This window comes from Pneumocystis jirovecii (genome assembly GCF_001477535.1).
Source record: "Pneumocystis jirovecii RU7 chromosome Unknown supercont1.11, whole genome shotgun sequence".
Lineage (NCBI taxonomy): Eukaryota > Fungi > Ascomycota > Pneumocystomycetes > Pneumocystales > Pneumocystaceae > Pneumocystis > Pneumocystis jirovecii.
In genome coordinates, this window is record NW_017264785.1 from 286,721 (window position 1) to 305,672 (window position 18,952).

Here is an 18,952-nt window from a genome sequence, read left to right on the forward strand (position 1 = left end):
ATTTTTACGAAAATTAGGTGATTTATATATATGATTATGGGTTTTTGCAATATTTTACTCCCTTTTTTTGAATTGAAATGTATAATTACGTTAAAATATTTATAATATTATTAATTATTAACAGATTATATGTGAAAAATATATAATAGATAAGGAGAATTATAAATATTCGAAAATGATGATTATTAAAAAATATTTTTCTTTTATAGTCATTAATATGTTTTTTTGCCAAATTCTTGCTAGCCCCATAATGGCAATTATTGAAAAATCTTCTACAGAATCAATTAAAACAGTTGAAGAGACATATGATAACTATATTATAGTATTTCGTGAGTCTGTTGACTATATAAAAGCTCAAATGCACTATTTGTGGGTTGATAGTCTTCATTTAAAATTATTTCAAGGATATGGACAAAAAATATTAGGAACTAGTAATGAAAATATTAAGACACATCAGTGGTTAAATCATGAGTATGAAATTTCTAACAGACTTAGAGGGTATTCTGGGAGATTTCCTGATGAAATTATTGAATTGATTCGTAAACATGATGATGTAAGTAACTGTGTTTTTTGGATAATTTAGAATTAGAGTCAATTTTGATATATTTGCTTTTTGTATTAAGGATTTGTTAGGTTGCATTTGTTGAAAAAGATCAAATTGTTCATACAATGATGATACAAAAAAATGCTGAATGGGGATTGGCACGCGTTTCTCATAAAGATATGCTTAATTTTTCAACTTTTAGTGAATACGATTTTGATTCTTCCTCTGGTCAAGGTGTCACAGTGTATGATGTTTTTTTTTTTTTGGTATATTGTGCTCATTTGTTGAAGTTATATAATTGATACGGGAATTAATATAGAACATAGTGATTTTTGTGGTCGTGCAAAATGGGGAATAACTATTCCTCAGAATACTCTTGATGTTGATGATAATGGACATGGTACTCATGTTGCTGGTATTGTTGCTGGTTCAAAATACGGTGTAGCAAAAAATGCTATTGTTGTTGCTGTAAAGGTTCTTAAAGGTGATGGGTCTGGACTTTTAGTAATGAATTATATTAGTATAATATAATTATGATTAATTGGTTTTTAGAGTGATGTTATAAAAGGTATTGAATGGGCTGTTGGAATGTATTTGAAAGATATTGAGGCTCTTACAAATAATACATCATTTAAAGGTTCTGTTGCTAATTTGTCTTTGGGTGGTGCAAAAAGTAGAATTTTAGATTATTTTATAGACATTTCTGTGAATTTAGGTTTACACTTTACTGTAGCAGCTGGTAATGACAATGATGATGCATGTAATTACTCTCCTGCTTCTTCCGAAAATGCTATTACTGTTGGTGCTGTTACCATTTTAGATAATAAAGCGCAGTTTTCTAATTATGGGTATTTTTTCTTTATAATTGAGTATATAATAATTTTTTAGGAAATGTGTTGATATTTTTGCTCCTGGGCAAAATATTATTTCGACATGGATTGGTAGTAGTTTAGCAACCATGTCTCTTTCTGGGACATCTATGGCATCTCCACATGTATGTGGATTAGTTGCATATTTCTTATCTTTGGTTTTTAAAGATTCTAAATATGACGTTTTTTTTACCTCTGATATGCTTAAGAAAATGATTTATGATTTGGGAAATAAAGATGTATTACATAATATTCCTCAATCAACAAAAAATCTTCTTGCTTATAATGGTTTTGGCCATAGAGATAACTATTTTAATAAAATTAAAAATAATATGATTACTATATAAATATTTTACTTATAATATTTTAAAAAAAATATAGTTGATTAATGAAAATTGTTGAGTTTAGTGTTATTGAAGTAATCGTATTTCTATTCTATATTATAAATTTTGCAGAATATAAATTTTATTAAATATGATTTTGAAATTTTTGAAATTTACGTTTAAATATATGCGTATATCTTTTTTAGTATAATTATAAATTATAATTATAAATTGAAATGTATAATTTTTTAGATATATTTTTATTTAATTATTGATTAATTATTCTTTAATTCATAAATAATATAAATATATATATCAATTTTTTAAGAATAGTATTTAATGATTTATGTTAATAGTATAATTTTATAAACATAGTTTAATTTGTCTATTGGTTCATTATAGATTTAATTTTTAGGTTTTAGATTTTTACTAATATAGTAATATAAAATAAAACATTAAACATTATATACATAATTAACATAATTAACATAATTTATATAATTTATAATTATAATTCTTAATATCTTAATAATTACATAATTAATAATTATAAAATATTTATTGATATGTTTATTTTTATGTCTAAAATAAAATACTTAATATATTTAGATACTTAATATAATGTTTATAAAAATTTAAGTCTTAATTTAAAGTTATATATTTTATAATAAGTATTAATAAATGAAAATTAAACAATTTCAACAATTTAAAAATATATATAATACACGAAAAATATTTAAAATATATTCAATTATTAATAAAACTTAGATATATTTTTACATTTTTTAAAAATATCTTTATACTATCTTTATACAAAAACGTTAATAAAATAGAAGTATATACATTATGTAATATAAATCTTTTATTTATTTTACCATAATTTTACCATAATTTATAAAAATAAAACTATAACATATGATCTTATAATGATATAAATAGATATAAATACGATATTTTAATCATTTTTTATTTTATTAATATTTACATTTTAAATAATGTATATTCTATATAATTATTGTATATTAATAATTCTATTTTAAATTATAACTTTTTAAACTACCATTTATAAACATTTGTAAAATATGCTAATCTCTATAAAATTTAAAAATAATATGAAAATGATTAAACTATTTAATTATATATTTTATATTATATATATAATTAATATAATTAAATCTATAAATTAAACCGAAATATATTATAATTTTTATATAAATATTAATATCAATAATTTTTACACGTAATATATTTAAATTTGAAACAAAATATCAAATTTATACGTATTATAAATCAAAAGAACTTTATAAACTTTATAATCAACTATATGGCGTTTCACTTTAATTATATCATATATTTGAATAACTCAATTGAATTATACATTTAGTATCATGTTTAGATTATCAAATCATATCATAATTTATATATTTATAACTTATAAATATAATTTGTATCAGGTCTTAAAATAATAGATGTACAAAGAAATATCTATGTTTAATATCTATATTTTACGAATATAATAACTTTTACTGATAAATATGTACTAGAACCAAGCATTTATTTTAAAAAATGATTTAAAACCATCTAATATATACATACATTTCATTTACAAAATTCATATCCAAGAAAACAACACACCAATATATAAACGTATAGAATAAAAAAAACACTATTTCATAATTTTCATAAGATTTGTTCATTTAAGAATTTGTAGAAGAAGTAAGTACCCCATCAGTACAAAATCCATATTGAGAATTAACACCAGAACATTCTGATTGTAAATTCAAAGTTGTAACGCTTTTATCAGAAGATAAATATTTAGATACTACTTTAGATTGTTTTGCCATTATCTTTAATTCATCGAGTAATTCCGAATTATAATCAAAATGATAACCACTACCTGGACTATTCAAAAACAAAACCATTAAAAAATTCAGAAAAGAATTAACATTTACCTTCCAGTAAATGGAAAAAACCAATCCCACCAATGTTTACCCATAACAGAACGCCAATTCATTTTCCAACCTAAATCCCATGGATGGTAACCAGGCTTAGTAGTAACATTTGCTCTTTTAACACCAGACTTTTCAGTTTCATATAAGACGTTGAGAAGATAAATTCTGGCATAAAAATTAATCGATTCTATAGTAGTTGAATTACGTAATATATAAAAAATATGAATACTAGTAAAAGGGCCCAAAAACAATGTAAAAAAAGATGCTCTAACCAATTATCAGCAAAAAACATAACGTTTTAATCGTACTACAATGCAAGAATCCCTATCCATGGCCCAGGAACACGGCCATTCTATAAACAATTTAGAAGAAAATAAAAAAATACAAACTGTACCATTTTACGATATTCACCTGTCAAAGGTGCACATGAACATATAACAAAAATACAAATAAGTGTAACATAAAATATAAACAAAACAAAAAACTTATATCGAGTAAAACCAATAACGCCACCAACCCTTATACATATTAATATATTTCAAAACAAAAGTTACAAATTACCATGGACAAAAATGATCCAGCTTTAAAACACAACGTTGCACTTCACTACAATGATGGGCACGATCTGGCTTGTATACCTCACATACGGCACACCATCTTGGGAATCCATCATTTTCACAGACATAAGCATCGTATAGACAAAATGTCTTCATTTGATTCACTATATGAGTTCTTAACCCGACATCATTTGATGAAGACAATTTTAAGTCCTTAAACCTTGGAACATAACCAGGCGGTGTAAAAATAATACGTGTAAAAGACAATGTAACCATACACAAAAGTATAGAAAAAATAACGAGAAGTGTAACTAAATTATAAGCATTTTAATTGCAACAAAAGAAATCAATACTTCCTATGGTTCTACCATGCATTATCAAATAGTTTACTAAATAAAATTAACAAAAAATAACATATTAAACATGTTATTACTGCATATTAATACAATATAAACCCATGTAGTGAAGCCCATAACGCAAATCAAAAAAGGCGGAATAATCCAACCAAAAAATCTATTAACTTTACTAGGATTTAAATCACATGCCATTTGCATTAATATTTCAACTACTCAAGGGTCTTTTTGAAATACTATAATCATATATAATCTTGTCATTTTATAATTTTGTTGCCTTATCGATCCACGTTATATCAAAAACATTTAAAAATTAATCTTAAAATTCTATAAATTTTCTATATTTTAATATATATTATTCAATAATTTATTCAATATCTAGTTTTTATCATTTAACTAAGCAAAAAATGGAACTGCTTTATGAAATTATAATTATTTCAAAACAATATAACAATATTTTGTCAACAATGAAAAAAACTATAATTTCCGAAAATTCTAAAAAATATAAATAATTCATATAATATTTTATTATTAGTAAAAAATTAAACAGCATTTAACGATATAAAGCAGTTTTTTACCAATAAAGAAAGATTAAAATTAAATAAGTATTTGTACACATTACATATACTTGAACGTAAAATACAAAGTCATTTATATAAATTCTATAAATTATAAACATTATAATTACCAATTAAATGTCTATTACAATATAATCATTACATAAACAAAAAAAAGCATAAACACTATTAATGTTAAGCCACTATTATATATACTTGTACAATTAGATCACAAACAACTAGAAAATCTATTTTTTTATAAATAAACTAAAATCAAAAAAATTCACTATATAAAAAATACAAAACCAATACAAAGAAGTACAAATTTATCAAAATTTTGAATTTACAAAGTAATATATATATTTCATATACCTAAGATTCCATTCTTCTACGTTTAAACGAATCATTTAAATCCCTATTACTTATTTGACGAACAGAAGAATTTCGCGAATGTTTGCGAGACATTGTAGGATCCCATGCTTGTTCTCTATATTCGTAGCTATCTTTACATTCTCTCAAAGAGCGTACTTTTTCCATATTTCTATCTACAAAATCATTATCCTTATTAGAAAAAAACCTGCCTCTCTCAACAAAATTATCCTTATCTCTTACTTTTTCACGACTATGACCACGATTTCCAATATCATGAATATAATCTTTTTCTCTACTATGTACATCTTTATTAGATAAAGCAACCATTCGTCTGTCATCCCTATTAGATTTCGAGTCTTTTGAAGATTCTTTAAAAAAAGACTCACGTCTTGAATCTGATTCAGAGACAGGATGAGAATATATTCGAAAAGGCTCATCAGTGTTACGTCTAATAAAAGACTGTTTTTCCATATCAAAACGCATCATAGAACGTCTGTTAGTTGATACATGTTCATAATCACGACCTTTTCTTTGATCAGGAATATCACGATTTTTCCCTATTTCAGAAGTCTTTATAGGAGAAGTTCTTCGATTAGAAAAAACAGTTTCATCATGAGAAATCTCCCTTGATGAAAATACTCTATCAGAAAATTTATCCCTATTCAAAGAAGGTCCTTTAGGTATATCTTTAAACTTAGATGACGAAGAATAAGATTGAACTTGTCTGAATCAGAATTAGTTGATTTATAAATATAACATGGAAGTACTCATTTAGTTCACCAGCAATCATTATTTGTTTACGTCTTGATGAATGTACATTTAAAGAATCAATTTCATCCTGAGGCGTTTTCGTTTTATTTTGATAAGTTATTGACTTAAGAGATTCAGTAGAAGTCTTTCTATGAGTTCCTGTTATATGTTCCACTCTAGTCACAGGTAAACTCGTTTCAAAGTCATTAATTGCTCGTTTTTGAGATATTTTCTCTGAAAATACAGGTGCTTTTTCATCTAATGCATCGGTTCCTTCATAATTTTTAATAAAAGTTCTAGTTACTACAGATATATCTTTTTCTTTTTCCAAAGAAAAATTATAGTGCTTCTGAGAATTATAAGACTTATTTTGAGAATCTTTATGCTCTAAGAAATTATCATCAGAACGAGACCATTCATTAGTCTCAATTCCTTTCAATTTTTTTACATTAAAATTATCTGTAGGATAGAAATCCTGATTACCATATAGAACTGTATCAGAATGAAAGCTAGGTTCCACATTATCTTTGTTGGATACGCTTTGTATTTTCAAATCAGAATTCAAATTTTTCGAGTGCACTACAGCATTAGAATCAGACAACCTAAAAAAATTAGTAATATTCCAAACTCTAAAAGAAAAAAAAACATTTTATTATCAATTCGAGATATGTCAACACTTTGACTATCGTCTATAGGTGTATTTTTATTTGCTTGATCATCTTTAGATCGAGGTACATTTAAACTTTTAGCCCCAAAATTATATTTTTTGGAATCATCATTATTTATATAGCTTGATTCTACAGTATTTTCTATTCGAAACTTATTAACAGAAGAATCAATATAAGATTCTTCTTTAACTTGTTTTTCACTCTTAATATTCATTATTAAATCCTGACCTTGAGATAACTGTTCATATTTGAGCCTAAAAAAATTAATTGAATTATATTTAACTTTAAACATACCCCTCTGGCGATTTATCAAACAAAACAATATTATTAAAGCCAGAGTTTCTAACTTCATTATCATCTATTTTTTTTTTAAAACTTTGATTATTAGTCAAAGATTCAGGATCCAAAGAGCTATTTCCTGGAGATGTCAATTTCACTGAAGCAGACCCTTGAGTTCGTGAATCATTAGATAAATTATTATGTCCTGGGGAAATATCGATCTAAACATTGAATTAAATAAACCAGTTTAAAAATAATAAATAATACCTTCTGAAATTGGTTTATTGACATCCATTTAATCTCTCCTTTTATTAACTTTGCTCTATATCCAAGAGCCCGAACTTTTAAATCTTCTCTTTTTTCTTGTGCTACAATAAAAGAAATTTTATCTTTAAGTGCCCGTCCCATCCATGATATAATAGGAAAACATTCAGATATTTTCTCTAGAACTATAATAGCATTGCGAAGATGCATATATTCCTTTGAATCTAAACATATTTTAAATACCTAAATCCTTAAATACAAAATATAAAATTATATAAAAAACCTGATTTAATTTTCTATGCCATTTATACATTAAACGTTTAAATTCTTCATATTGAAGCATATCATCATCATTAATACATTCTTGGAATTTATCACGAAAACCAGAAGACCAACGTTTTTGAAATCCAGGTAAATTCTTTGTACCTTTTGCTTCTTTATTATAAACTGTTTCATCCTTATACCAAGAAAAAAGATCAATTAGTATTTCTCGTAAAAATCTACCAAAGTTTTCAGCCTCTTGTTGAGTACAAATAAACAGCAATGAAGGTAAGTAATCACCAAAAAGCTATTAAAATAATTAAATGATAATTTTAGTAATCAAGTATTTTACCCTATCATATAATGTAAGAGTAGAAAAATTAGGTGTTCCAAAAGAATGAATTAAACGTATAAATTTTGCACAATAAGTAGAATCATTAGGACTAAAAAGACACCTAGGCAAAAAACAATATTGTATTAAATGATTAATAACTTCAATTCTTCTATGATATCCAGTGGGCCCTGTACCATTTGATTCTACTGATGAAGAAGCAAAAGAAAACCATATGTCTTTCTCTAAGAATATCCTTTTTCGAGTATTTTCATATGAAGATATTTGAGAACTAAGTTCTGCTTGACATTTCTCTATTTTCTGAACAATTAAATCTTTCTCTTTTTTTTTTTGAGATGCCTTTAAAAATATTAGAGCTTTTTTCTAAACTATTGCAAAACTATTACAACACTAACATCAGGACGATCTTGATCAATAGTCAAAACAATTGACTTCATTTTATTCATTTCTATTTCATATTGATTTATAGGAACATAAATATCATAAAGTTGAAGTTGCCAAAATGTAACATAAAACCACGGACTTTTAAATTTAGCAAATAAAACATAATTTAATAAAAACGACCTCATATAAGACCACACTTCCTTAGGAAGAACATCGGTAATCGATTCTACAAGAGAAACTAATACAGGATTTAATAAGGATTTATCAATAATTTCCGAATAATTTTCATTATGACTATTTTGTGATAAAAGCTTAATATCGTCTTCAACTTCTTCACCTTCCTCTAAGTCTCCTGAAGTGTTAAAAATATTAGTATTACTATCCGTAATATCCCGATTAAAAATATTAATAGAATCGTCAAAATTACAATAAACTTTCTATAATACATTCAATAAAAATCAATAAAAACACTAAAAAATAAAACCTTTTCATAACATTTTTTTTCTTCAAGCAACTTTTCTTGCTTTTTTTTTAAATCTTCATTAACATAATATCTCTAATTAATTAATAATAGTAATAATGTTATTAACAAAAAACCTTTATTTCTTCATTTATTTTTGTTCTAGCTATATAAAACGCAACAGACGGTTCTATACCATATTTTAAACACATATCAGGAATAGTAGGCAATAGTTTTGAAAAATTAACAAAATCCAAGTTAGCTGTTAAAAATTCAACATATTGTACTAAAATGTTCTGACACTAATAAAAATTAAGAAAAAACATTTTATAAACAATCTATATTTCACCTCATCCAGAAGATTTGCTAAAAGTTTTAAATGTGGATCACTATCATCCATCCTATAAATACAAACAAGTTTTTGCTGTGCAATAAGAATCAAAAGAGGGCCAGCTAAATTAGATTCAACTAAAGATCTAAGCAACCTTATAGAACTTTTCGATGAAATAGTTTTTGAGTCATAAATAAGAGACATTGCTATTTGTTTTAAATATTCTCCACCTGCAAGACCTTGCAGTTGAGATTCCGATAAATTTGTTGGAGGAAAAATACCAGCCATTTGAGCAATTAATTCTTTCAAAACTATCAAATCAAAAGTATTAGATATCTTAAGTTGATTAAAAACATAAAAAATAACAGTAGTAGGATCCATATTTGAATATCTTTTAAAAAGTCTTCCACAAAATGAAGCCAAACCTTTAACTATAATTAACTTTATCACATTAATTAAGAAATTACCTTGAAGCCAATGAGCTATACTAGTACCATCCTCCTTCAATCTTTTTTTATTTTCATTTGATAAAGATACCAATAAAATAAATGTTAAAACATCATACCCAAAAATGGTAATATATCGAGCAGCATCTACAACAACATCAACAAGGTTGTCGTAAGATTCTATCTGATTCAAAGCAACAGAAAATATAATACATGGATTTGCATGTGAAACCTTTGCTAAAATTCTTCCAAATTGTCTTACATTTGTTTTTGAGATGCGTCGTAAAATACTCTTTGTTTCTTTTTCAATTTCAATAACTTTAATTTTCAACTCTGGATATATTTTATAAATAACATTATTCCATTCTCCATAAAATGCGTATCGTTCAGAATATGAATAAAATTTAATAAGGTCGTAAATTTCATTAACAACACCCGGATTTACTTGAATCATTGATAGTGCAGGCAATATAACCCTCCTTATAACATATTTCCATAATTCCTTAACCACTTGAGAAGAATGTTCCTTTAAGATATTAACAATTTACAAAATATATTAGATCAAACCTCTTTAATTTGAGCTCTACCTATTCTACAAATCTTACATAATAATTTAATGTCACGATAAATTTTTAAACCAGAAAAACGAAGTACTGGGATAACCATTTTATGAAAATCTTCATAAGTTTTACAAACAGGGATAACATTCATTGCATAGTCATCATAGAAAAATTTCCTTAATGAATCATTTATACTTTGAACTGGTAAAGGATCTAAAGTTAACTTAACGCGATAAGATTGTGTGGATACCAAAGATAAATCCCTAAACCGTGTATCTGAATTTTTTTTTTTTTCTTGAAAAAGACTTTGGCGTAAATTCTTAGATAATCCTGATAAAGGGGATATATTATTGTATATATCACTAACCATATAATGAATAATCTTATGAAGAAGATCCGCTAAATCCGGATATGGTCCACATAGAAAAGGAAATTCTGAAAACATATAAATCACCTGAGGTAATGATCCAACTGAAAGTAACGCTTTCAAAAGAAGAACCTTCTGATTATAAAAATTATAGCTAGTAATAAGAAACTAAAAGTATTAACTTTATACTACCAAATACTCATAATTACGGATGATTCTAAAGTCTCTAATCGAGAATTATTCTCTTTATCTACCTTATCTTTTAAAACACCATCATCTGTTAAAGCCCCTGCCATCTATTTTTGTCAAAAAAAAAAAAAAAACAAAAATCAAACCAAAAATAAAACTTACACTTAAAGCATTCCCTCGTGCTTTAAAAGCTTTTTCTTCTAAACTATTATTGAAGTTTTTCCAGTCCATTAAAATTGCATTATCACTGGAAGAGAGCTATTTTAAATTAGACAATTCTAGAAATATTGAAATAACAAATACATAAGGTAAAATATCACCAATATTAACCAATCTGTATTTAATCAAAAGTGCTATTAACATAAAAAGTGATTCTAAACTTTCTTGTTTATTTTCTAAAGAATTGTAAAATTTTAATTTAAAACCCAAAAGCTGTGATGCTATTTTACTTCCAGAACAACATTGTATATCATCAAAAAGAGACTGAACACCTTTCTCTAAAATGCTATTAAGCCTTTTCCGTTTTTCAAAAGATGTTATATCATCTAAATTAAAACACGATTGAGTAAAACACCACCAAGAACTAACAGAAAACAACTCAATAAATATCTTCCAATGATAAGTAAGGTTCTGAGAAGCAATAGTTAACAAAATATCAAGAACTCTATTCGAGTCCAAATCAAAAAAACCAATTAAAGATGTAATATTATTAAGCAACTGTTTTATTTTGAAACTAATCATGTTTTTGTCATTATTTAAAATATCAGATTGCAAAAAAAAATTAACTTCAATTATAAGTTTTGAATAGCCTTCATTTTCTTCTCGAATGAGATTAAATTTAGTTTGTTTATAAAGAAGAGATGTATTAATTCGAATAGCTTTTTTAGTAAAATTCACATGATTTGGAATAGCTGAAACTAAAACAAGTAAATTTGATTCCAATCTTTCTCTAGCAATTTCCATAGATACCAAACCAACAGACTAATCGTTAACATTAAAAAATTGAACTATCAAATTCTTACCAAAAGCTCATTTAACAGTATAGTTAGACTATTTAATATACTATCAGAAGAAATTTCACTGCAATGGCCATCATTTTGAAATAACCATATATTATCAAGACAAATATTCTCTATATTAAATGAGGTACTAAGTTTTTGTATATCAAGCAGTATAGTAGAAACAATTTTTTCAGATATATTACGTTTAACAATAAAAGAATCAAAAACATCAAAGATGATATATTCCATGTCTTGAAAAGAATTATTAGCAATAGCAATTTCTGCCATTTTTACACTAAAGAAATCAAAATAAAAAATCTAATTAAAATAAAAACTTACCAGTTCAATATATAATCTCTTTCAGAAATCATTTTCTTAAAATTATTCTTTTTCTCAATAAATCTATCATCTATAGTTTTATTTTCCATAATTTTTAAACTTAAATAAAAAATTATAAAAGCTAATTTTAATTCTAAAAATATACTTAGAATTTAAATAACCGTTTTTTATCTAAAATTACTAAAATTATAAATTCACAATTCAAACTACTATTTTCAAATCCACATTTAAGTATTAAGATCTAAAATACTAAATAATCTTTAAAAATCATTTTTTTATAAACTTTAAAAAACGATTAAAAATAAAAAAATAATCCATCGTATCTTATCTAAATTTAAATTTCTAAAAATATTCATTTCCAATATTTAAAATATTTCAAAGAAAAAAAAACTATATCAAAGATATTTTTTTTATTACATAACTCAAATATATTAAAAAAAATTATAATTACTAATAAATATATATTCTAAAGTTAATACAAAAGTATAATGCAAAATATTGATAAAATATAAAAAATAAACAATAACATTATTTTTTCTAGAATACAATTTATTAATAAAATCTCAATATTTAAATATCTTCCATATTTTTTTACAATAGAACACCAGGCTTATATGATATACCAAATGGGCCTTTCGTAACATATTGTAAAACTTTCTCTTCCCACGGTCCTAACAAATGTTTTCCTGTTTCTGCCATTATCTTAACTATTTCATATTTAATCATTCTATCAAAATATTCTTCAACAGTTCTAGATAATACAAACTCCATTAATGGAGTAAATCCAACACATTTGAAAATACCCCACGAATGCTTTACAAGTGCTTTCAAAATTAATAAAGCAGAATGACGTGTAGATTCAAAAGGTGATTTTGCAGATATCATAATATCATAAATAGCTTTTGAAGATAATTTTTGTTCAAAAAAAAGTTCAGTATATTTTTCTGAGGGACTTGATAATATTAATTGCAAAGCATTTAAACCATTATCTGTTTTAGTAAGACCAGGCAAATCTGTCAATCTAAAATATATATATTCAGAAAAATCATCAGAAAAACTAAACATCCCAGCAATTGTAAAAAGGCTGACCTTATAAAGGGACGAAGACAATGATTTAACAGTTAAATTCTCAACAAGTTTAGATATCAAATTATTAAGAGAATCAATTTTTTGAAAATCTTTAAAAGGAATATACTTCATAGACTCAATAAACTTGCACGATTGAATTATCAAAAGCTCAGTATCAATATCAATATTTTGAAATTGAAATGTAAGAAATGGAGAAATAGCTTCTTTAATATATCCATTATTTTCGAACCAATCAAAAGTATAATTAACAGTTAATAAAGATGATAAAAAATCGAGTTTACAAAGCTTCATAACAAGATCATCCGAATTACTTAAATTTATAACATTGTCTATTAGACCAGTAGAAACAAGAGATTTAAACATTTCACATGATCGACTCGAAAACTTTAATATTAGAGTAAAAAATCGAGATATAAAAGTAGAACTAGACAAAGAAGATTTTTCCAATGAAAAAAAATCAGCCAAAGATAATACTGAAAAATATGATAAAAGTCTTTTTCTAAATATTTCACCTGAAAAACTAAGCTACATGAAATATTAATAAATTACTACCTATAAATAACATACATCACATATTATTTCTATAGCTTTATTTGCACATGAACAATATTTTGAAACCACACACAAAATTATACGACTAATCATATTTTTATCAATAGTATTAGAAGCAAATCTTGTTTTTGCCGATTTAGAAAGCATTTTTAAACAAAATAACTCTATTTCTTCATCTCCACATGCAAGACCAGAAAAAATATGTGGAACAAGATTTAATGTAAGTAAATCTTCCCAAGACATTGAAAATAATAATTTTTCCAAAACTCTTATACTGAATAAAGGATCTATTGGCAAATATAAAGCTTGAATAAGTTCAGGTAAAAAACACAAAGAAGCATTTCTTGTAGAATCTATATTTATTAATGGAAAATTCAAAATTGAATATTTATAAGACCTGAAATCGAAAAAAAAAAATCATCAAAGGCTGAAGGAAGCAAATTAAGAACATTAGAATTAAATTTCGCATCATGAAGAAGATCCTTTAATCTTTTTGCTTCAGGATGTAAATACTCCATCGTTTTCATAAAACTTAACTAATAATCATAACTTTAAAAATTCAAAATCCAGTAAAAAAACAAACATATTTACATCTTTTAAACTCGAATACCCAAAATATTTAAATCAAAAATACTCTTTAATATTCTATATTTATTCATCCAAAAATTAAAACTTAAAAAACCGTAAAATAGTTAACATTTTTCTCGTTTCCGTTGGAACAGAAATTCAAAATATAAAAATTAAAACAATACAAAAATATTCATTTTACGAAAAATCACATTTCTAGCTTACATTCTTCCTACTATTAACTATTTTTATTAAAATTTATCAAAGAAGTAACCACAATAATTGTTCTAAATGATGTATTTCTAAAAAGAATATCAAAATATTTTTTCTTATATTTTAATACTATTAAAAATGAACACAAATACTAGTATTTCGGAAATGCATTCTATACTCGAGAGGACTCTATCTTTTAGAAAAAGATTTAAAAAAGGAAAAAACTTAAATAAAATAAACATAGAATCAGAATTGAACAAAGACATTTTGAATAATGACTTTATTGAAAATAGTAAAGAGAAAAATGTAATTTCAAGGTACATATTTATTTAAAATTCAAGAAACTTAAATTTCTTTATATTTGATATATATAGTTTACTAACTTTCAAAAGCAAATTAAAAGACTCTGAAATAAAAAATAAGCGATTTATTGAGACTTCTCAAAATTTAATTCAATCTTTAGCTTTAGAAAGTCCTTCAGAAAAATATAAAAATACGTTAGCGAATAATTTCTTTTCAAAAAATGAAACTTTTTCTCAAAAAAGTGAGTCATCTATCAATTCATCTGTATCAAATTCAAAAATTGCAGACTACAGTAACGAGATTTCTGATATTGAAACAATTTCTGATATAAAAACTTCTTCTACTCAATCAATAGATCATATCTATGAAAATGACAAAAATTCTGCCTGTAATATGGATATCAAAGAATCTAATTCATTATCATCTATTTCTGAGAAATCAGGTACAGGTTTTTTTAGTAGTGTTCTATCTGCAGCACAAAATGCAGCTAGTTCACTTACTTCTTTAACTACACATACATCCTCAGAAGATAAAACTACATCTAAAAAACTAAATGATGTAAATAAAAAACCAAGCAGTTCGAAGAATTTAGCTAAAGATAATCATAAAAATATAAAGAAGATACTCGGTCCTTATAAATTTTTGGAAAAAGAATTTAAAAAAGAATCATCTGCTAGTATTGTTCCATCTATAGGTTATGGCGAACTTTCTTTAAATGATGTAAAGATCCCAGAGAATATATCTAAACCATATACGTTTCTGGATGAAAGGGATTCTGTGAACGAATTATCTTGCAACAAAGAATTGCAAAAAACTTCGGATGATAAACTTGTAAATTATAATTTTGACCAAGAAAAAGGTTGTGCTTTAGTGTCGTCTAACATTTTAACACATGAGAAATTTAATATTGCTAAAAAATCTGAATACCCAACTGTTTCTTGTATTAATCAACAAAATAAGTATAATTGTATTACTTTTAAAAATAATCAACAAAATACCATTCATATATTAATCCAGCAAATCACAGGTATTACTATAGCGAATAATAAAAGAAATAAAGAATTCCATACTTTATTTAGAAGTATCCCAGAAGACAATTATCTTATTGATGGTAAATATTTTTTATTTTTTTTACTTCTAAAATATCTAGATTATGCATCCGCACTACAAAAAGATATCCTTCTTCATGGAAGAATGTATATATCAGAAACTTACATATGTTTTAATTCAAACATTTTCGGTTGGGTAACAAATGTAATTTAAATATTCACGTTTAAATATTTCTAATAATTTTTAGTTAGTCATTTCTTTTTTAGAGATTGTTTCTATTGATAAAAAATGTACAGCTGTCGTTTTTCCTAATGCAATTCAAATAACAACATTGCATGCAAAATATATATTTTCATCTTTTATTTCAAGAGACACGACATATGATCTTCTTGTTAATATTTGGCGCTTGACTAATCCTTCTACTCGTACTCATGTAACTGAAACGAGTGCTACAGATGATCTAAATAGTGAAAACTATGAAAAAAATTCTATAACAAATGAAGAACCAGATAGCGAAAATTTCGAGCCCAAAGATACACAAAATAATAAGAAAAATAATATTAATAAAAATGTAATTGAAAAAACAAGCGATACATATGAAAGTTTTTCAAAAAAAAATTCATTAATAAACGTCATTAATCCAAATATCAAATTATTGGAATCTAAACATCAACCAACTGAATGCAGTTGTCTGTTACGTAATGAACATTATGAAAAGCAGATATGTGATGAAATAATTAAGGGTCCTTTACCAAGAATTACAAATTTATGCTTTGGCGAAGAACCAGGATTTATGATTGATTTTTTAGGAAATGTACAAAAAGTCACTGAAATAAAATTAAGTGATTGGGAAAAGAATAGTTCAGGGAAAAAGGTGCGCCATATTAGTTATTTAAAACCTTTATATGTCCCTGTTGGCCCAAAACAAACTTATTGTAAAATTGTAGAAACGGTAGAACATGAAGATAATAACTATATGACTATATCTTCTGTAACTAAAACACCTGATGTTCCATCAGGAAACTCATTTATAATTAAAACAAAATATTGTATGATGTGGGATAAAAACAATTATACAAGGATAATTGCTACTTGTACTACAGATTGGACTAAAAGTAGTTGGCTAAAAAGTAAAAATAAAACTAAATTTAGCTCATATATTAACATTTATTTAAAGGTCCAATTGAGAAGAGTGTAAATGAAGGTCAAATATCATACATTAAAGATCTTATTGATGCTATAACAAATGCTTTAAAAAAACCTATAAATGAGAAATATCTTGAAGAAAAAACGACCAAAAAGCCAGAACTAAATAAAAATGAAAATAATATAAACAATAAAAGAGTTCAAAAAATATACAACAAAAAAATTAATTCAAATATAAAATTAGAATTATTTAAAACTTTAAATTCTATATTTAATACCAGCTCAAAATTTTCTACATTCATAAAAATCAATACTATTACTATAATTCTTTTATTAATAATTCTTTTCAAAATAGTTCAACTAGAAAAAACGATTCAAAATATATCATCTCTAACAAATATCGATTACAAAACATTAAATCATCACAGTTCACTATGGAAACAAAAAGAAAATTCTCAAAAATGTTTAGAATCTAAAATAATATATAATATTCAAATTCCAAAGTTACATTCAGATCTGCTTTTTGATAACGTAAGGGAAAAAACTTTTGATAAAAATATTAAAAATGAAAAACTTCAAAAAGAAATAAGAAAAATAAAGAAAATCCTTAAACGAATTGAGGAAAATTTTTAACTTTTTAATAATAATATTCATAAGAATTTCTGTATAAAATTTAACATATAAATACATTAAACACTAAAAATGCATATTATTATGTAAATAGATTTACAATCCTGATTACATTGCTTATCAATACATTTTTTGTTATTATAAGGTTTTATATATTTTTTTGATTTATTATATTTTTAATATTTATTATTGAATTACTAGTTTATTAAAAATTTTTAATATTAAAAATTCAAAAATTCAAAAATATTTAAATTTTAAAAAAAAATCTAATATAATCATAACGTTTAAACATTCTAGCAATTTCTATATAAAAATATTTAAATTATAACACAAAAACATAATATATAAATTTAATATAAAACAAATCAAATATTTTTCTAAAGATTATATATATATTTATAATAAATATAATAAAATTAAATATAAAAAATGTAAATATAGAAATTATATTAATATGCTTAGAATTCAGCTTTAAAATATTTAAAGCGTATTTCCTTTACATAAAATATATTAAAAAAGCTAATTTAAATATTTCTATATTGAAGTAAAATTTAAACAAAATTTAATAATCATTAATAAAAAATAAAAAAAACTCAAAAATTCAAATATTTATCTAACATTATGATTCAAATATAAAATATCTTTATATATACTTTTATAAAGCAATATCAAAAATATCAGAAATATACTAATTATAAAAAAATATTAAATCTATAATAAATTAATATAATACAATAATATAATATTTAATTGTATTGTTTTTATTAACATCCTTTTAATATTTTTACAACTTTTTATGATTAAACTAATATTACCATAATTTTAAAATATACCTATATTTTCAACGAGTAGAACTAAATCAAATTTACTCATTTTTCTGAAATATTATTATTAAAAGACATTATTTCTTTGATTATTCTATTTTGATTTTAATTATAACATAATAAATAACATCAAAATAATTTTATATAATAATAAAAATGAAACATAATATTTTTCATAAAAGAATACAAAAATTCAAATGAAATAAACATAAAATTAAATTAAATTGAAATTTATAAAGACTAAAAACAAATATGGATAACAAAAATGGTATACAAAAAAACACATCAAATATTTAATATAAACGTCTAATTATTCAAAATACATCAATCAATAAATCGATTTCTTGAAATACTATTTTTTCTAAATTTTCTTATCATTTAAATATTTCTATTTAGTAAT

General features: G+C 24.1%; 5 protein-coding genes across 5 annotated transcripts; 2 read left to right on the top strand and 3 right to left on the bottom strand.

The window, feature by feature from the left end:
- Nucleotides 1–217: 217 nt before the first annotated feature.
- T551_02562 (uncharacterized protein) lies at nt 218–1,760 on the top strand (the record flags this gene model as incomplete). Its single annotated transcript, XM_018374825.1, has 5 exons — nt 218–553; nt 634–788; nt 835–1,048; nt 1,097–1,392; nt 1,433–1,760. 5 exons carry the CDS (start codon nt 218–220, stop codon nt 1,758–1,760), a joined length of 1,329 nt encoding a protein of 442 aa, XP_018229047.1.
- Nucleotides 1,761–3,433: 1,673 nt separating this feature from the next.
- Nucleotides 3,434–4,793, bottom strand: T551_02563 (uncharacterized protein; the record flags this gene model as incomplete). The annotated part of the gene is made up of 7 exons (XM_018374826.1): nt 3,434–3,638; nt 3,689–3,955; nt 4,000–4,040; nt 4,083–4,206; nt 4,250–4,556; nt 4,599–4,634; nt 4,679–4,793. The coding sequence occupies 7 exons, from the start codon at nt 4,791–4,793 to the stop codon at nt 3,434–3,436; spliced, it is 1,095 nt and encodes a 364-aa protein (XP_018229048.1).
- A 734-nt stretch (nt 4,794–5,527) lies between these two features.
- Nucleotides 5,528–12,267, bottom strand: T551_02564 (uncharacterized protein; the record flags this gene model as incomplete). Its single annotated transcript, XM_018374827.1, has 18 exons — nt 5,528–6,251; nt 6,295–6,879; nt 6,924–7,199; nt 7,240–7,445; nt 7,492–7,731; nt 7,772–8,056; nt 8,102–8,440; nt 8,488–8,922; nt 8,970–9,041; nt 9,083–9,247; nt 9,295–9,701; nt 9,744–10,248; nt 10,290–10,817; nt 10,859–10,945; nt 11,001–11,096; nt 11,142–11,819; nt 11,861–12,134; nt 12,179–12,267. The coding sequence occupies 18 exons, from the start codon at nt 12,265–12,267 to the stop codon at nt 5,528–5,530; spliced, it is 5,991 nt and encodes a 1,996-aa protein (XP_018229049.1).
- A 502-nt stretch (nt 12,268–12,769) lies between these two features.
- On the bottom strand, nt 12,770–14,337 carry T551_02565 (uncharacterized protein; the record flags this gene model as incomplete). The annotated part of the gene is made up of 3 exons (XM_018374828.1): nt 12,770–13,792; nt 13,835–14,172; nt 14,217–14,337. The coding sequence occupies 3 exons, from the start codon at nt 14,335–14,337 to the stop codon at nt 12,770–12,772; spliced, it is 1,482 nt and encodes a 493-aa protein (XP_018229050.1).
- Nucleotides 14,338–14,737: 400 nt separating this feature from the next.
- Nucleotides 14,738–17,731, top strand: T551_02566 (uncharacterized protein; the record flags this gene model as incomplete). Its single annotated transcript, XM_018374829.1, has 5 exons — nt 14,738–14,916; nt 14,974–16,013; nt 16,053–16,156; nt 16,200–17,082; nt 17,130–17,731. The coding sequence occupies 5 exons, from the start codon at nt 14,738–14,740 to the stop codon at nt 17,729–17,731; spliced, it is 2,808 nt and encodes a 935-aa protein (XP_018229051.1).
- Nucleotides 17,732–18,952: the final 1,221 nt, after the last annotated feature.